The 17,699-nt window shown below is 52.0% G+C and overlaps 7 protein-coding genes across 7 annotated transcripts; 4 read left to right on the forward strand and 3 right to left on the reverse strand.

Moving 5' to 3' along the window:
• Positions 1 to 6: 6 nt before the first annotated feature.
• Positions 7 to 1,307, forward strand: CC77DRAFT_994574 (GAF domain-like protein). Its single transcript, XM_018536448.1, has 4 exons — positions 7 to 269; positions 346 to 455; positions 570 to 873; positions 926 to 1,307. The coding sequence occupies exons 1-4, from the start codon at positions 267 to 269 to the stop codon at positions 1,034 to 1,036; spliced, it is 528 nt and encodes a 175-aa protein (XP_018383360.1). The 5' UTR covers positions 7 to 266; the 3' UTR covers positions 1,037 to 1,307.
• On the reverse strand, positions 1,249 to 3,913 carry CC77DRAFT_994577 (phosphatases II). The gene is made up of 4 exons (XM_018536449.1): positions 3,638 to 3,913; positions 3,253 to 3,574; positions 2,974 to 3,202; positions 1,249 to 2,923 (listed from the first exon to the last, which is right to left on the reverse strand). The coding sequence occupies exons 1-4, from the start codon at positions 3,707 to 3,709 to the stop codon at positions 1,663 to 1,665; spliced, it is 1,884 nt and encodes a 627-aa protein (XP_018383361.1). The 5' UTR covers positions 3,710 to 3,913; the 3' UTR covers positions 1,249 to 1,662.
• Positions 3,914 to 4,395: 482 nt separating this feature from the next.
• On the forward strand, positions 4,396 to 6,432 carry CC77DRAFT_243497 (SET domain-containing protein). The gene is made up of 4 exons (XM_018530833.1): positions 4,396 to 4,843; positions 4,897 to 5,408; positions 5,454 to 5,997; positions 6,229 to 6,432. Exons 1-4 carry the CDS (start codon positions 4,553 to 4,555, stop codon positions 6,313 to 6,315), a joined length of 1,434 nt encoding a protein of 477 aa, XP_018383362.1. The 5' UTR covers positions 4,396 to 4,552; the 3' UTR covers positions 6,316 to 6,432.
• A 1,232-nt stretch (positions 6,433 to 7,664) lies between these two features.
• Positions 7,665 to 10,521, forward strand: CC77DRAFT_1063927 (C6 transcription factor FacB; the record flags this gene model as incomplete). Its single annotated transcript, XM_018528678.1, has 5 exons — positions 7,665 to 8,157; positions 8,209 to 8,525; positions 8,574 to 8,854; positions 8,905 to 9,262; positions 9,313 to 10,521. 5 exons carry the CDS (start codon positions 7,665 to 7,667, stop codon positions 10,519 to 10,521), a joined length of 2,658 nt encoding a protein of 885 aa, XP_018383363.1.
• Positions 10,522 to 11,763: 1,242 nt separating this feature from the next.
• Positions 11,764 to 12,849, reverse strand: CC77DRAFT_1063928 (chromatin associated protein KTI12; the record flags this gene model as incomplete). Its single annotated transcript, XM_018528679.1, has 5 exons — positions 11,764 to 12,048; positions 12,094 to 12,362; positions 12,408 to 12,728; positions 12,780 to 12,795; positions 12,844 to 12,849. 5 exons carry the CDS (start codon positions 12,847 to 12,849, stop codon positions 11,764 to 11,766), a joined length of 897 nt encoding a protein of 298 aa, XP_018383364.1.
• Positions 12,850 to 13,330: 481 nt separating this feature from the next.
• On the forward strand, positions 13,331 to 13,732 carry CC77DRAFT_1011171 (hypothetical protein; the record flags this gene model as incomplete). Its single annotated transcript, XM_018523691.1, has 1 exon — positions 13,331 to 13,732. One exon carries the CDS (start codon positions 13,331 to 13,333, stop codon positions 13,730 to 13,732), a length of 402 nt encoding a protein of 133 aa, XP_018383365.1.
• A 1,245-nt stretch (positions 13,733 to 14,977) lies between these two features.
• CC77DRAFT_941532 (F-box domain-containing protein) lies at positions 14,978 to 16,837 on the reverse strand (the record flags this gene model as incomplete). The annotated part of the gene is made up of 2 exons (XM_018534800.1): positions 14,978 to 16,698; positions 16,780 to 16,837. 2 exons carry the CDS (start codon positions 16,835 to 16,837, stop codon positions 14,978 to 14,980), a joined length of 1,779 nt encoding a protein of 592 aa, XP_018383366.1.
• Between the last annotated feature and the right edge of the window lie 862 nt (positions 16,838 to 17,699).

The following is a 17,699-nucleotide window of genomic DNA, read 5'->3' on the forward strand; positions in this document are numbered from 1 at the left end:
TAAGCCCCTTGTGGCCCAAGAACAGAAACAGTCATGTAACACCAATCTTCAATCCATATTCATAGAATCGCTCGCTTACAAAACGTGAATATCGTCGTGGAGTATAGAAGTCGTAATTATCTTTGTGTGGATTCACGATCGTTGCTCCCCGGCAAGCATCGGCGACTGTCTATTGCAGCAACCATCCTTGTCTTCGTGACACACAAGCAAAAGCAGTCCGAGAAAGAATTGTGAGACCGAAACGAAAAAACGCAACATCAACAGCCATGGTACGCAGGGGAAGCTCTCGTTTAGCCTAGGCTAAAAATGTGGTTGAGATGGTGGCTGATTTAGGAGTGGCATTAGGTGCACGCCGATTCATCAAATTTCGCCGATGGAATGAGTAAGAAGGAGGTTTATGCACAAGTGCTTGAACAAGCGAGAGCGTTGTTTGATGGGCAAAGGAATTGGGTAAGTTTTATCAGTCGTTAAGAGAGGATGGGATTACGTTGCTAATGCTTCATAGGTTTGGTACGTTCATGTTATTATGCAACTGCCTACTTGGAGCATCTCTAATATATTATGAACAGCAACTTCTCAAACACAGCATCGCTACTTTGGCACGCATATCATTCATTGCCTTCTCCATCCTCCGCAGTCAACTGGGCGGGTTTCTACTTCACATCGCCTACAAATTCGTCACAACTACTGCTGGGCCCCTTCCAGGGACAAGTAGCATGTCAAGTGATTAACTTCGGTCGTGGGGTATGCGGAACTGCGGCAAAAGAGGCAAGGACGCAGTTAGTGGAAGACGTCGAGAAGTTCCCAGGACACATTGCATGTGATGGAGCGAGTCGGAGTGAAATTGTTGTTCCCATTGTACAAGATGGAAAGGTATGTGTTGACTCTCTGACTTCAAAGTGTTGGTATGCTGACACATTCGTAGGTCGTAGCAATTATCGACATAGATTGTGCGGAACTCAATGGCTTCGACGCGGAGGACCAGGAAGCCTTAGAAGAGTTGGCTGAGTTATTGGCACGATCGTGCGATTTTTGAAGCATGAGCGACGATGATCATCATAAGACAAGAATGGGTTGATGGCATGCTAGAGACGCCGGAGTGACTATATGCTTTTGCGTATTGGCACTGTAGCCCAGCCGACAGCGTTTAGGTAACGCAACAAATCTTAGCACACGAGCGAAGTATTATTGTATCTTCAGCAGAAAGTAGCATTTATGCAGACATCACAACAACATCCAGGTAATGCGAACTCGATTCGGAGAGAGAGTGCCATTGTTTTTGGACAATTATAAGTAGTCATCAACTCATACACGTCATGAACATATCCGCAGCCAGATTACCGCGAAAAGGGACAAGACTAAAGTAAAGATGCAGCGCAACAGTCACTGGTAATGAAACAGTGGAAAGAGAAGAGACATTAGCACACCATGCGCCCCAGTAACTCCCAGAATGATGACCCAACACCGTTATGCACTCTTTAGTGATTCAAAACGCCCGCCTGCAGACGACATATGTAGCGCCGAGCCCGATGGCATGCTGTGCGACGAAGAATTGACTGAGACAAGAAACGAAGTGACGATGAAAGTCGTGTCCCAAGACGCCATGCTATAACTCCCGGAATGAAGATTGAGGATCAGAAACTCAGAATCCAGGGACGTGGCTCATGACTTTGGGCGGGAGATGGCATTGCCTAAGCTCCCGACACGACCACTGGTCTTCCGTACAGCAGACTTGCCATCGGTGCTCCTGCGCGAAGGGCTCGATCGGATCTTGCCCATGTTGATGCTGCCACTGCCGCTCTTCTCCTTTGGTGTCTTCGGCCGGATGCCAGCCGGTGCAGTGTTCTCGAGGTCGCTCTCTTCACCGAAGCCGAAAGAGGTGTGTGTTACAGATGTTTGGACGACAGACGTGGTGCTGAAAGCGCGGCGCTGCTTGTCCTTGAGGGTTGGTGAACGCTGAGGGGAGCGTGACGAAGTACGCCGCGCAATCTGGCGGAGATGGAATTCCTCGTCCGACTCACCATCGAAGCGTGTGATGTCTGCTCTGACCTCTGTATGCGACTTGGTGAAGGGCTCGTTCTCGTCGATGCGCTGTGGTGACCGGCCGTTACCGTAGAGCTTGCTAGTCTTTCGCGGTTGTCCCGGTGTCGGCGCAGGCAAGTTGTCCTCTAGTACTCCAATATGGCCCGAGTTGCTTCGCTCGTTCGACTCGATCTCACCGAGCGCAGCGCGCTTGGAAGATCCGTTGGGCGGTGTGAAGGTTTGCCCGTTGCTAGCAAGGCGCTGCTTGTGCGGTGACTTGGTAGGCGTTGATGGCATCATCTGCGCGTACTTGGCCTTGATGGTGTCCTCGAACCACCACTCTCGGAAAGTACCTTGGTTGAGATGGAGCCAGTGCTGCTGGGGACCGACAACCATGCCCGGGCGCATGAAGCGCATGTATGCGATAATCTCGTTGGCGGTGAAGCCGTGCTTGTAGATCAGGTAAGCCCCGATGAGGCAGCCGGTTCGTCCTAGTCCAGCCTTGCAGTGAACTGCGATACCGCGCTTCTGCACCGTAATCATCTCATGTGCAAGGTTGACGAACTTGCGTACGAGTGACAGCGGCGGACATGTGCCGTCGTCGAAGATCATGTTCAAGTGCTGGATGCCGAGCTTGGTGAAGTAGGACGAGGAGTACAGCTCCGAGTTCAATCGCACAACGAGACCGACGTTGCGCGCGCAAAAGTGCGAGAGTACGTTCTTGAAGGGACCGGGGAGTCCAGATCGCTGGATCTCGGCGATGTTGGAAGGTAGCGTCGCGTACATTGGTGATGATGTCGGGATCTCATGTGTGGGTTGTTGTTGTGGTGAGGCGAAGGCCAGAAAGTTGGGAGTGACCCAGTTGAAGTCACCCATGTCTACGCGCTCGAACTTCTCATATCTAGGACTGTTAGCGTTGGCTGTTTGGAGATGCGCGCGGCTCAGACGTACTCCTCGAGACTGAAGTCTTTCAGACCGCAAAGGCCTTCTTCCTTGGCCTTCCATACACCGTAGATGACGTCCTGAATGTTCAGGACATAGTCAGCCTGGCTGTAACCGGCATCGCGGAAGGGCATGCAGGGCGGATCCATCTGGGCAATGGGCGCCAGAGCAAGATGAGGTGGCCATGACTGGATGAGCACCATGTAGCATGCGAGAATGCAGGCAGCGTTTGCGCGACCTAGGCATGTTAATTTGTGCAATTGAACGGAGTAGATTTAGTGCTCTCACTCCTAGAGTCGGCGCTGCTCCAGAAGACGACAGCGCGGTCCTCGTTGGCTGGGTCGCCCAAAACTTCATGCAGCTGAACAGCGAAGCGGTAGAGGTGACCAATGTGCAGTGGGCCGAAGTCACCATGGAAGGCATTGTACAGGAGAGTCTTGTCGATACTGAAGTAGACAGGAGGATGCGCCTTGGGCCCTGCGGCAGTAGGTCCTACTTGCGCGCGCGATGACCGCTTGGAAGGCGACTGGCTTTGCTTGGGGTACGGAAAGGGCGTGTTGGCATCGGGCGGGCTTGTGTACGATGCCAGATAGAGTCGGTCTTGAATGTACTAGGAGGTCTCAATCAGAATGTGTTCCGCAATCGCTTTGTTTTGGTGTGTTGTGATGCTCACCTCGATCACCTGACCATAGCTGGTCGTGGATGCGCGAGACATCTTGGCTACTCGATCGCGTGGTGAAGCCATGGGGAAGAGGAAGGTGCGATCCTCAAGTGTTGATTACAGCTGGGGAAGGACGGGGTGCCGACTTGGGACGAAAGCGGCGATGTCGGCAGCGCAGCGCAGGAGTATATGCGTCGTCGTTCTGGAGCTGGTAGCGGAGGTGCCGTCTACGCCTGCTTGTCCTGCTGCGGTCGAAGTAAGGAATAACAGTAAAGATGTGTGACGGGCGGATGGTTGGAGGTTTAAGCACATCCTCCATGTTGTTGTTGTTTACAGATGCACGGACCAACCCGCTAGTTCCACTCCGCGGTTTCGGGATGCCCGTCAACGCCATCATAACAACTCTAGACGGCTGGTCCAAGCACCACAACAACACAACAACTGGTGAGGTCCTCCCTGTTGTTTACCCTACGCATTGCCTATACGTGACCTGGTACACATATTCTCGTTTGCCAGCATCTCATTTCCCGTCTACGACTCTGTCTGATCCCGTCTCTTAGGAAACCAGCATCGTCAAGACTTGGACCCGCAGCTGTCGTCGTGTCTGCATGACCTCACAGGGTCCAATATATGGGCTTCTAGAGGCTGCCTGCATCTCGATTGCTGCAGTAATCGCGGACAATTTGCGCGGCCTGCACTAGAGCCCGTCGGCATCGCGATCGCCTCACCGCATACGGCCATCTTGCCGTTGTCATTTCTTTTTGTGTTACTTTGACCATCAACAGTAAGCAGTTGTCGTACAAACTCCGCAGAGTTGAAGCCCTGTTCTGGGAGATATCCTTGGCGACCCACATATCCTGTGTGTTGCAGAGTAGGAGTGGGCCGCGGCCGTGCGTTGTGAAGCCTCATCTAACATTTAAGGTTACAATGATCCGACGGGGCAGAACAGAGGGATGGCTCAAAGAGTCCATCGATGTGCTACCTACATGGGCTACGTTCAATGGGGTCAAGTTCAATGGTGTCAAAGTTGGCCCGCTACCAGGTTATGAGGACAGAGGATCAACCGTCATCGCCGACAAGAAGCTCCAAGGGGGCGCCGCTGAGCCTATGCTCGTCGTGCCAAAGGAATTGATCATATCTCGCCAGAACATCGAACTTCTTGCAAAGGCAGACCACCATCTTCGAGAAATTCTCGAAGCTCTTGGGGACTTTGGGAGGGTGTGACAGCCCCTTGGAAGAATCGAAAAATTCACAACACTAACGCAGTACAGACGACAAGAGGCGCTATACTTACATTTCTACTCTTACAAGCCACCATTTGCTGTCCTGAGACAAAGGGAGTTGGCGTCCTGAATCCCCTTACGGAATACATCAAGTTTCTTCCAGATGAGCTGCTTCCCACATTCTGGACCGAGGAAGAACGGGAGCTCTTAGTTGGAACCACGCTCAAACCTGCAGTTAGCGCAAAATTGAATGGGTTGCTGCGCGAATTTGAGAAATTGCGAACTGCGACAGAGTCAATCAGCTGGTGTAAAAAGTACTGGTGGGACGAAGACAATGGCATGTTGGACTTCGACGACTGGATGCGTGTCGACGCAATGTACCGGTCTAGAGCTCTGGAGTTTCCAGGTACTGGTGACTGCATGGTGCCCTGCGTTGATATGGCAAATCATGCATCGGGAGATGCAACAGCTGCCTTATACGAGACCGATGGGAACGGAAATGGGTTGTTACTACTTCGGGAGGGCAAACATGTCGAACCTGGCGAAGAGGTTACGATCACGTAGGTCATCCCAACACATCACACGAAATTCGCTCACCAGATTAGGTACGGGGACGACAAAGGCGCATGTGAGAACATCTTTTCGTACGGATTTATCGAAGATACAATGACTTGTGCGAAAGTCATGTTTCTGGACCTTGACATCCCAGATGACGACCCCCTCAGACCTGCAAAGATTTATGTTTCAAAGGTTGCACCAGGCTTCCGCATTTTTGAGAAGGACGGCAACATAGAATGGGAAAGCGACTTCGTATGGCTTGTTGTAGTCAACGAAGAAGACGGCCTAGACTTCAAGATCAGACAAACGACGGACGGCAAGAGAGAAATCCAGTCTTTTTGGAATGAGCAAGAACTCGACACGGTCAAGTTGCGGGAACACCTTGAACAGGACCCAGCATGGGATGTCTTCCGACTCCGTGCCACGGTACTTCTACAAAACCGTGTTGACGCACAGATCGACACACTCAAAGAATCAAAGGGCGCTAGACGGGACAGTACCATGCGGGACATGCCGTGGAAACTTGCGGAGCGACTCCGAAGTCTGGAGCTAGACATGCTCGAGCGTGCTGCATCCACACTTGATAGCCAGGTAAGACTATTGCCTTCTCATACCCCGCGCTCGTAGCTACATCATAGTATGCTTCACACCCAATATCACCATAAGCCATGCGTCACAGCATGCTCTTGGACAGTCGTTCGCCTAGTATGGTGTCGCACCAAGGTCGGCACCATGCGCCTGATGGGCTAGACTGCTAGACCGCCAGACTACCAAGTTGCCGTTCCTGCATGTTCTTCTTGGGACCATACTGACAGCATACAGAAAGCCAAACTCCTAGACACTGAGGCTGTAATACATTACCTTGGTTTAAACGAGGGAGCAGAGGATGAAGAAGAGGATTTTTCTTGAACACAAAGACCCCACATGATAGACGAGGTTATATACCATTGTGGAACCTATCCAATCTAATACCTCCCCACGCGCCCTGCATTCGCGACGGAAGCAGCGCGTCTATGATAGAAGATCAATAGAAGCATCGGCTCTCCGCCATTCATATTACGCCTCTTAATCACCCAACGTAAGTTTCTACGCCCAAACGTATAGAAATCGACAATGCAGGCCAACATGCATGACGCAGTTGGATGACTTTTGTCGTGCTCTCTACGGCCGAAGTGGCTCAGACGGCTCACGCGGCCACGCTCCTAAACGGTCACTGTTGGAAGCATCCAATATCCACGCGATCAGCCTTATACGCGGGGCCTGGTCGAAGATCAATCACAGACACGCGAGGACAGTTCTGCTCAAGTCTAGGAGAATTGATGTGCAGAACGGGTTGGGCCTTGGCTGCGATAAGCGGCTTGCCGCGTCGTCCACATTCATCCGCCCCTGGTCGATACAACCAGCTTTTAAGCCTGTCATGGCAGAATGCAGGTTGCGCGTTCCGTGTCAACAAGGACATTGATCACCTTGCCGTCTTCTAGAATGTGCCACATAGAGTGCGCTGATGAGTGGTAGTCATACGGGCACCAAATATTGCGGCTGTTGGCGAATGGCAGCCTGCTGAGCAGCCCTTGTAGATGGTACCCATCCGGTTAAGACGGGCGCAATATTTGGTTGCGGCACAGGCCTAGAGCATGTTGCAATTGACAGAGTGGTGGGTGGCTCAATCACAACGTTCGGGCCGACCTCCAAGCATGATCTGAGCGTGGGTGTTCACAGTCGCTGAAGCCACCACTCCGCAGAAAGCTCTAGTCATGGTCGTGAGAGGCTGCTGAGGAGTGCCGAGAAAGCCCGTCGTAATTCTGACAAGCAGGCATGCTGATCGCAACAAGGCTAGCTTTAAGGTTTAGTGGCCAGTGATGGACGAGAAAGTATCGGCGAAGATGTGCTGCTCGTGTTTTCCCTTGTGGGATGGCGCCTTCGCCCCGCAGCGCGCCCACAAATTCCCCAGAGAAAGACTAAGCCAGGGTGGCAGGTGGCAGCTTACATCTGCCAGGCCGTCCCCAATTCTTCCGTCTAACCTTCCCACTCATACATCCTACGCATCCACCCTGACTAGTATTGCTTTATCTTCGTGCAGTCACGTCGTTACACGCCTAGCGATAAAAGCCACAAACTTCACAACACAATACGCGAACGACACCCGAATACCGGAGCACCGGATGACAGAACGTGACACGACCTATCAGTGACCGCCCATTGGGCCTTTGGATGAAAACTACTACACCACCAACGACGCCCAACGAACGACGCCCAAAATGCCTGGGATACTACCCATGAAAGTGATCAAGGTCGGCTCAAGCTGCCAGAGCCGCATCGCCCAAGCCTGCGACCGATGCCGCTCAAAGAAAATACGATGCGACGGCATCCGCCCCAGCTGCACGCAATGCACAAATGTCGGATTCGAGTGCAAGACGAGTGACAAGCTCAGCCGCCGTGCATTCCCCAGAGGATACACTGAGTCGTTGGAAGAGCGAGTACGGGTATTGGAAGCAGAGGTCCGCGACCTGAAGGATCTACTTGACGAAAAGGACGAGAAGATTGACATGTTATCACGCATGCACGCGCGCTCTCCAACAGCGTTCCCTACTGCCAGGCGACCCTCGATGCATTCACCGGGATCTTCGGAAGTTCGAGAGGAATCACAAGAAAAAGACGACACATTCAAGGTGCAGCAGGCACCGCTTCTACTTGACGACCTGAACAGAGATTCGTATTTCGTGGGCAGCTCGAGTGGAAGAACACTTGTTGGTATGACTCACGGTCCCCAACGCCGCATACAGCACATCTAACATTCCACAGAGGCGTTCAAGCAAAAAGCACAGGAGACGGGTAGACTATCCACCGACATCAACTCGAGCGCTTTCTTCGGCGCTGGAGCGCGACAAGCTTCTACTCTTTCCAAGCGAATCGTTTCCTTCAAGGCTCCTCCACGTCTGGTCTCGGATCAGATGATCAACATTTTCTTCCAAGAATGGGCACCTCTGTTTCCGATTCTCCATCGCCCCACTTTCTTGTCGCTCTACGAACAGTATGTGGCCAGTCCCGATACCATGAGTGACAAGAAGTCGATTGCACAACTCAACTTGGTTTTCGGAATTGCCGCGCTGTCTAGCGATGTATGTATGCCTTACGACACATGCCAGCCTTTTACTGACTTTTTAAAGCCCCGCGACGGACAAGATGTCGAGTCCTTCGAGACTCAATGGCAGAGCGCTATTGAGAGCTTCTTGATGGAGAATGACGTCGCAACGCTGCAAAGTCTCGTCCTTGCCCAGATCTTCTGTCTGCTGAGGGCCGACTATTCCCGCGTGCTCAAGTACAAGGGACTGGCCGTCGGCCTGTCGCAACGTCTTGGCTTGCATCAGTCACAGAAGCGCTTCGCGCTCGATGCACTGACGAGTGAAACACGAAAGAAGCTGTTCTGGTCGCTGTACACGGTCGACTGGTAAGCTTACTCCCGCCGAACCCTGCCGTTGCGTTACTGACCGTTCCTAGTCTCTCCGCTGCACACCTCGGGCTACCGAAGCTAATCCGCGAGGAAGATGTGCACTGCGAGTATCCGGTAGATGCCGACGATGAATACGTCACCGAGAAGGGGTTCCTGCCGACCCTGCCCGGCGAGTACACTAAGCTCTCCAGCGCACTGGCTCTCTTCCGCCTGTCACGCATCTTGTCTAAGGTCCTAACGGAGCTCTACCCCGGATCTGCATCACATGACATCTCCTTCCGCACTATTGCGTCGCTCTGCGACGAGTTGGAAGACTGGCAGAGCAACCTTGCGCCGCACCTCAAGCTGACGTTTGCGCAAGACAAGCCAAGCACCAACGTCACAAGCAGCAGATCCCCTGTTCTGGTATGTGAATCTTGATTCCATGTGCATTTTGAGAATGCTGACACAACTAGTCTCTCGCCTACCATCACATCAGGGCGTTGGTTTACCGCCCAGCCGTTGTTGCTAATCTTGGCGACAAGGGCTCGTCAGCCGTAGTAGCCGTTGGCGATGCCTGCAAGCATATCGTGCAAATTGTCGAACTTCTCGACGAGCGCAAGCTGAGCTTCTCTTTCTGCCTTAATCGCAACGAGGTACTTGTGCAAGCTGGCTTTGGATTGCTTTTCCAGACCCTGACGCTTGCTCGCGAGGGTAAGTTGATCAAGGACAGCAACCGACTCGTATGCTCCGTCATGGATATGCTTGAGCGTGGAAATGCTGCAGGCTATGCCGAGTTCCGTCGTGTCGGTTGTGGCATCGTGGCTGTTCCCCGTGTTGAGCAAATGCCAGCCCCACCACTGTCACGACACAACTCAGAGAGCAACATGGGAGCGCCTCTGGATACCTTCCGCGCGACACAGAAATCCCTCAAGGCTCTTGCCGCTCGCTTCTCACCAAGCGCCATGAAGGCCGCTCGCCTAGATCAAGAGCCTCGCCGCGCAACTCTGCCTGCTCTCTCGCCCAATGTAGGCGTACATGCCAATCCTTCATCGACAAGCTTATCTTCCATTCGATCCGAGCCTCCTGTTGCCCGTTCGGAACCTACATTGAGCCCATTGTCACATCGCGCATCCTTCTCGATGCCGAACAAACGTCGTCCAAGTCAACCAACTCCACAGCAACAACAACAACAACAGCAGCAGCAGCAGCAGCAACAGGCGCAACGCAATATTGACTATCTTTCGTTCGCCAGTGACCCACTAGCTAGCTATGCACTACAAAACAACCAAGGTATCAAGACCGAGGTTTCGTCATCCGACTGGGAACGCCTCCTTTCTTCACTAGACAATGGCCAGACAAACATTTACGACACAATTTACGGTGGACAACCAGCAGACGCCCTCGTCGACGTTGCCCCTCAGTCAGCCAGTACCGACAGCAATGTCACTTGGTCACCAAACGTCTGGAACTGGGGCAGCTACAGCTCAGAGGCACCACCACCTCAAAGCGTCCTCAGTTTCAGTGATGAGAGCTTGACCAGTGGAGAAGAGTTTAGTACCGGTGCATGTGAATATGGTTCCACGCCCGGCAGCGATAGACTCTACCCTGGTATCATGATTCCAGGCGACTATGACAGCACAGCAAATCTTACGGGCCTGGATACTACTTATTGCGGGTTGTAACTTGGTGCCTCGACGAGACCACGATGATACGATGGGTGTATATACAGTGAATAGGTGTCTGGCGTATAGGATATCATCTAGGGTGATATAGTTGGCTGCTTTTGAGATACCACGCTTCTTGCAAGAGCGAAAGAGATGACGACGTAACGGGGCAGGAAAACAATGTGTCTTCTTTCTAAATAAGCGTATATAGTTTTGTTAATTTGAATACTTTGCCATATACAATCTGCTGTTCCCGCACTTTTCATCAAAACTATGGTCATCTTCTCAGGCTCTCAAGAAGTTTCCCGGCAAAATCCGTCCATACCTACTTCGGATGAATGGAAGTAACTTTCCACATTCCAGCCACAAATATCCACGTACACCCCGCATCCCAGCTAGCGCACTAGCACGGCAATAAGAGACCCACATGGTTCGCACGTGGAGATTATGCGGGGTGGCCCTTTATCTGGGAGTGGAGACGTTCAAGGATTTCGAGATCGAGCCACGGGTGAACGAAATCATGGGGAGATGCAAACAGCCGGTGTGGCGTAGCGCTAGGGATGTATGGAGGGTAGAGCTGAGTAGAGTGAAGGACTCGAGCCACGTAATGGAGCGCCCATGGAGCCGGAGCTGTCATAACGCTGTATGATCTTGGCCTATTAGAAGAAGTGACAATTTTCAGAGACATCACAATGCGCAGCGTCATGATCGTCGAGTGCTTGCTTGGCTGCTACCGGATCGAAGATTTTGTGTGATAGTTACACGTCATACATCGCGATCTCTTTCCTACGATGGAAATTGTTATTGGAAGTTGAAGCTAATCGAGCTATTGCGCCCAATCAAAGTTACGAACAGCCCTTGTTTTCATCTCTTTTGCAAATCCGCAAGTTTGCATGATCCCGAACTGTCTCCTGGGGTCTGCTCTGGGTAGCGTGCAAACGTCGGAATGCGGGGTGATCAGACTAGGTCACACCATGTCGTCGCAAGCGCGCAAGGACTGGGATGCCAATCATCGTTACAAACGTAGTTATGGCGTGTGAGGGGTATGGAGTATCGGGAAGATTCGGAGAGATAGCGTGAAAGTCCTTGTTGCAAGAAGACTCAAGCATAGGGCAAGCTTCTTTGGTATTCACTGAGCTGTCGGTACTCAGTTTATTCCGTTCATCCTTCAACGTTCCTTTGCAGCGATGCATGAGGATGTGTCCGTAGAAAAGCCGCTTAGACGAGACACTCCTACCTTATATCCACGATGTCGCCGCCCTAGCGCAGGAACTCGGCGTTCAAGTAGTCGACAAAGACCTCCTTCAGGCGTGCCTTGGAAAGGCTGTGCTGACGGTTCATGGTGATGAATTGACGGCGAATACGCTGGAGTTGTGGCAAGGTCATTGGTGTAGCAGGGAGCTCAATGGGCTTCTCGATATCGGCAACGGCTATCTCTCCACCCCCTTCGCCAGGGTGATCCTTCTGGTATACCATTATCTGGGCGAGGATATCGGATGTGGTCTTGTCGAGCTCGTAGAGGTAGTTCTGCTCTGTGGCCGGTTTCTACTAGACGTTAGACAAGGTCGTCAATACGTCTGGGGCACGTACCAGCACTGTGGCAAGGTTGGGCTTGACCGTCTTCATCTTGCCGTCACTGCCTACCATGGCATCCCATATCTGGTCGCATGGCGGCTTCTCGTCTTCCTCGACCACGATGAACAGCGGGCTGTCCCATCGCGTCATGCCATTGGGCTCTTCGTAGCGGAAGATGAGGTTCTCAAAATCGTCGTCGTCATATCCACCGTCGCAGTCCTTGTCGGCTAGGAGCTTCTTGTTGTTCTCGCGACATCGTTCGGCGGGCGTCCCTATGTGCAGCTCTAAGACTGTCAGCTGTGTGTGCTTGGGCTACAAGCATGGTATACTGACAACGCAGCTTGGGGTCTGGAGAGCCTTGGCTTCGCAGTACAACTGGTAGCGGAAGCCCTTGATGTAGTTTAAGCCATCGGCGATAACGATGTCATCGCGCGACAGGACTCTTTTGACGGCGGAATATTCTTCCGCACGTGCATCCTTCTCGGCTTTGGCGGTATGGTAGACGGAGCGCGACACGCCCAGCGTCTGATCGTTGATGAGATGGACCTTTAGACGCGAAGTGCGCGCATCAGGGGGCGAGCTGGCGATCTTGGACTCGAAGTATTCCTTCAACTGGACGGCTCTGGTGGTCTTGCCCGCGGAAGGGAAGCCTTGGGCGGGTTAGCGAAAAATGGCGGGGGACATGGAGGGGAAGGTGGAACCTGAGATTAAAACGAGCTGCCCATGTCAGTAGGCGAGTCTGGGGAAGGTTCAACGAGGACTTACGGGCATGTTGCGGGTAGGGCGAGCAACTCTTTGCCTGGAAGTGGTAATCCGCGTAAAACTAAAGAAAGCTGGCGTCTCGATGCGATGGCAAGCGTCGGCAGATCAGATTGGCCTGTGACGAAATTCACGAGCTAACAAATCCGAGCCGCGGTCCAAGTGGTACCGATGGATTGTGTCCTTCCCTATCGCGCAGGTCATTCCTCCTTGCTTTTGCCTATATCCTGCTTTTTCTCTCCCTCTCCCGACTTCAGCCTCTACTGCACCACGTCTGGACCAGCTCGCACAAATTGTTCCAGGTTCGCGCAGAAGATCGTCAGTACAGGGTAATATCCACCTACCACGGGACTACTATTTACTTTACCCATCCCCTCGCCTCGCCCACTGTTGCAACCTCCGTACACCTCTACTCTCGACGACTCGCCTCTCTACGACTACCTACCACTCGCTCGCCGATTACACGCCAATTACACGCCAACTACTCGCCAACATGTCCAACTACTCGCAACAACAGTATGGCGCGCCTAGTCGGCCAGCCTTCTCTGCACTCCAGTCTTCGAACACGCCCGCCGCCGGCTACGCCAGCACGTCTACTTCCAGCATCGCCTCACGGTCTTCGACCCAGTCTGCGCCGCCTGTCTCGCCGTCTACAAGCCCCCAGAACCACCAGTACTTTGGCTCCCTGAACCAGCAGTCGCAACAAGCACAGCAGCAGCCTCGCCTCCAAGCACAACGACATCCTAGCTTCGAGTACCAACCGAATAGAAACGGTGCCGGCCAGACTGCAGCTGAGACTACAAACTATCTCAACCAGGCTGCGCTGCTTGCCGAGGCTGCGAAACGGGCACAGATGGCTTGTGTTATGCGAGATCTTGACGGCATGGAGCTATAACTTGACCACAAGTTGGCAACGAATTTCTCGTGACGAAGGGAGCGCTTTCACTACTTCGCGTACAAGCATCGACATACTGCGACAGCAACTTGCCGGTTAAAGTCGGCCGTGAGCCGTCACTCCATCTGCATCTTCAAAACGGAGTGGGTCCCGGACATCAAAGTCTTCAAATCTCACGCTGTCATCACTCCACCATTCTCACCGGAACGTCGCCAGACCTTTCTCTTGAGTTTGCGGTGAAGAAAAGCGTCTCCGCTGCCCTACATCATACCGCCCGATATTCCTACCGTGGCAACTTTATTTCGACTGTACATACTTCCCCACTTTCGGACCGACTTTCTGCTCTAACCACCTTCCACTTTTCCTACACTACATTTCATAGCTTGGAGTTATATGGCGAAACCAACATCACACTGGCACCGTTTTGTCTATTCACGTGTCGAGTCCCCGAGTCTAGAATGTTCGGAGGATTCTAATAGCGAGTGCATTGGGAATTTTTTTAGATGGGATATGCATGCAGATGCGGCACATAGATCAATGAAGACACTTGTCCGATATTGTATGCGTTATCTACACCTTGCTTCGTACCTGTACCGAGACGCACTGTTGCTTGCACGGATGTGCATGTCGGGAAGGACCCGCCTCAATACATCATGATACGGCTCCAATGGTGAACGCTTGGACTAAGTATCGGACTTCGACTCTCTACCAAGGTACATCACCGACATTAACGCATCCCGCAGACATGTCCAAGGACTGCATGGGATTTCGCTATATCCTAGGAGAGTGCATATTCGTGTTCGATGACTACATCAACCGGTGCGTATCAACTTGGTACGCAATCCATTCACCACACTACCATAGACGCAAGACAACTGAACAAGGCATGGAGAAAGATTATGAGTATTTCTACGAGAAAAGATGCATAAACAGACTTTTATAGAGACAGAGGACGATGGCGTGCCTTGAAGGACCACGCCCTGTCTTATCTACAACACACAGCCTTGTGCGGGGTCCATATAGTTCTCACCAGCCGCCCCATGCGAGCTGCAGGAGGGCTTGCATCATGCACATGTACATGGATCGTGACAACATCGCATTGCTGCGCAATGAGGCAGAATCATGAAAGTGATAAATGGTATGCGCACCACTTTCCATCTGCCTTGTATGAGGCTCAATAACATTCGCCCCAAATGTTCTTCTCTCCATCGGTTTCGATTGCACATAGGCACGGCTCCCAACCGTTCACTGACACGTCCTGCCTCGGCAGCGCCCTTTGGAATCGGAGGACCAATACCATGCCAACTCGTCAACATGAACGCCAACATCGTCGTCCATCTTGCTGTCGCATCGTGACAACGATGGTGGCTGCGATGCTGAGGGTGCATGGGCTGTAGATGTAAGAGGGCGGGAGAAGTCGACTACGACGATGGTGCCCAATGTGTTGTCATCGCTGGGACCATATGACCGTCCCGGCTTGATCATGAAGATCAGGCGTTGTTCGTCGAGCACACCGGTGATGCTCCTTGTATGTGATGGAGATGCAGATGGTAGTGGTCGGTTGAGTATATTATGCAGACGTTTTGAGCAGGGGCAGCGCGATGCTGAAGGGGGCCACATGCGGATAGGTGAATGGCGGTACCGTGTTTGGGTATCCAGGAAGTTGGGCTTCATCTCGTCGATTGGGGCCTTTCCCTTACAGCTTGTGGCCGAGTAGTCAAGGCCCAATTCGCGTCTTGATCCTATTCTGAGCCTAAGGCAGGGCGGCTGGGAGGGATCGTTGCAGCAACGCTCGTCTTCTACGAGATCGACGAAGGAAGTGCATGCATAATTGTACGCCCTAAACTTTGTTCTCGCAAGGATGAAAGACCGGGGCGAAGGATCGGTAGGAGAAAACTCAGGGTGTTGGCTCCAGCTATAGAGGTCTGGTGTGGGTTTCCAATGGGCATTGTTTGAAGAGTCGATGAGGGGCACGTAGAGGTCATCCTCAGGCAGTAGCGGCTCATCGGACGACTCTTCCATATCATCCTCTTCTCTGAAATCCAGTTTAGTGACGTAGAACGTGCGTGATTGACGAGAAGATGCTTGAGCCCACTCTCGTCGTGATTCCACGATTACTGTCTCATTCGTACGCTCATCAAGCTGCAATGTAAGATCGGTCCACGAGTCGTGGATTGGTCCCTGTTTGTGTTGGCGCCGATACAGGCGCTCATCCTTAGAAATATCTTTTGGCAATGGTGACTTGAGTGGAAACCGGACCACGTGGTAAAAGGAAGTATAATCGATCTCTTCGACTTCAAAGGTTCCCTGGTTGGAAACGGCGTAGAAGTAGTCGTTATGTATTTCGAACGCGATCGTAGAGCCGATGTCAGATCCATGGAACTTGTCGAGCAGCACTGGTCTTTCGCGTTCCGCTAGCTCAGCGTCCTCACAAAGTGAGATACCGTCGATTTCCCATTTAGAGTGGCCATCGTCTCCTACTCCAGTATGAGTGCCGTAGTATAGATAACGGGCGTTGTGTCTGGCAAAAAGCTTAGAACATCTGGCCACTTGCATCGATTCTATCACTCTTTGGTCAATCGGAAGATTTGCCGCTGTGTGGATCGCGATTATGTGACTGTGGTCTGAGCTATACTTCGGCGTGGCGTGCACAGCGAGTATTTCATCAGCATAGTGAAGTAAACGCAACCCAAAATTACCAAATGCTCTGAACTTTGACTCTAGAACAGGTCGCACAATAGCAGAGAGATCAAGATGGACCGGTTTCAGCTTAGTGCGGAGATCCGAGACATAGACCATCCCAGCATCGAATATACATATGGTCCCTTGACGATACACAAAGCTGCTGCCCTGCTGTTCTAAGACGCGAGCGGAATAAGGGTATGCAGTTGACAAGGCATCTCTCCTCTCATAAATAGCCTGGAAGGCTTGCTCGTAGGTATTTTTCTCGTTTCGGGCTGAAAGTGCTTCTTCCGTGTATGGGTGGTTGATCTATAAGCAGCGTCAGCATGGTATGTAAGCATGTCGAGCATTTCAAATCGGCTTACTTCGACAGCGCGTCTGCAAACTGTCCTTTCGTCTAGTAAAGCCCTCAATTGTCGACATGTTTGACCAAGGTGAAAAATGTCTTCAAGATCCAAATTGAGGGTAACGCAAAAGAGTACGTCAAAAGGAAGTTGATCGAGAGAAGTAGTCATCAAAAGCGATATGATACTAGAAAGGTGCTCGGGGACAGGGCGAAGAAGGCACGTGAGCAACTTTCCATGCGAGTAATTGGGCTAAGAAAAAGCAAAAGGGCCTTGGGATGTACGATTAGAGGAGATAATTTGAGCTAACGACAGGTGGCGTTTATCAGCTGGACAATACTCGATGAATGTGCAGGAAGCATGGACGCCTTTGAATACTGAGCATTAGCAGAGCCTCATCCTTAGCGTGTGTGCAGGTGGATGTCTACCACCAACGACTAGGTCTGAAATGATGCAAGGGTCGGGACCATTTAGCGTCCTCTACCATGTTCGTATAGCATCAGGCTGAGTTTGAAACGAAGAATGCCCAATGCTATCTTGCGGGGTTATGTCGAATTGCGGTCACAAGGTGCGACATTCCCATACCGATCAGGAAAATGCGATCTACGCAATCGCAAAGGTTCTGAAATACGACAACCCTTCGTGTGACAACGGCGAGGGGGATGCATGCGCCAAGTGTATTTGAGCCTCATAGATGCTGACCTTGGGACCGATTGCGGTTAGCGTGTTGCGGCTCTGTATCGTCAGGTACCCCACCAAATCTTCTCTTTCTTGCTGTCTCAGCCTTCCAAGATCCCCGCACTTGACAACTGATGGTCCAGAATTCGGTGCTACATGGCCAATTGATAGAATGACAGGCTTCACAAGGTTTTCCGACTCTACCGCTTGGTTTGGCCCCAGTTATGCTATGCCCTTCTGTGTTATCGTAAATCCTCAGCCTC

The sequence above is a fragment of the Alternaria alternata genome (assembly GCF_001642055.1).
Source record: "Alternaria alternata strain SRC1lrK2f unplaced genomic scaffold CC77scaffold_17, whole genome shotgun sequence".
NCBI classification, from domain to species: Eukaryota; Fungi; Ascomycota; class Dothideomycetes; order Pleosporales; family Pleosporaceae; genus Alternaria; species Alternaria alternata.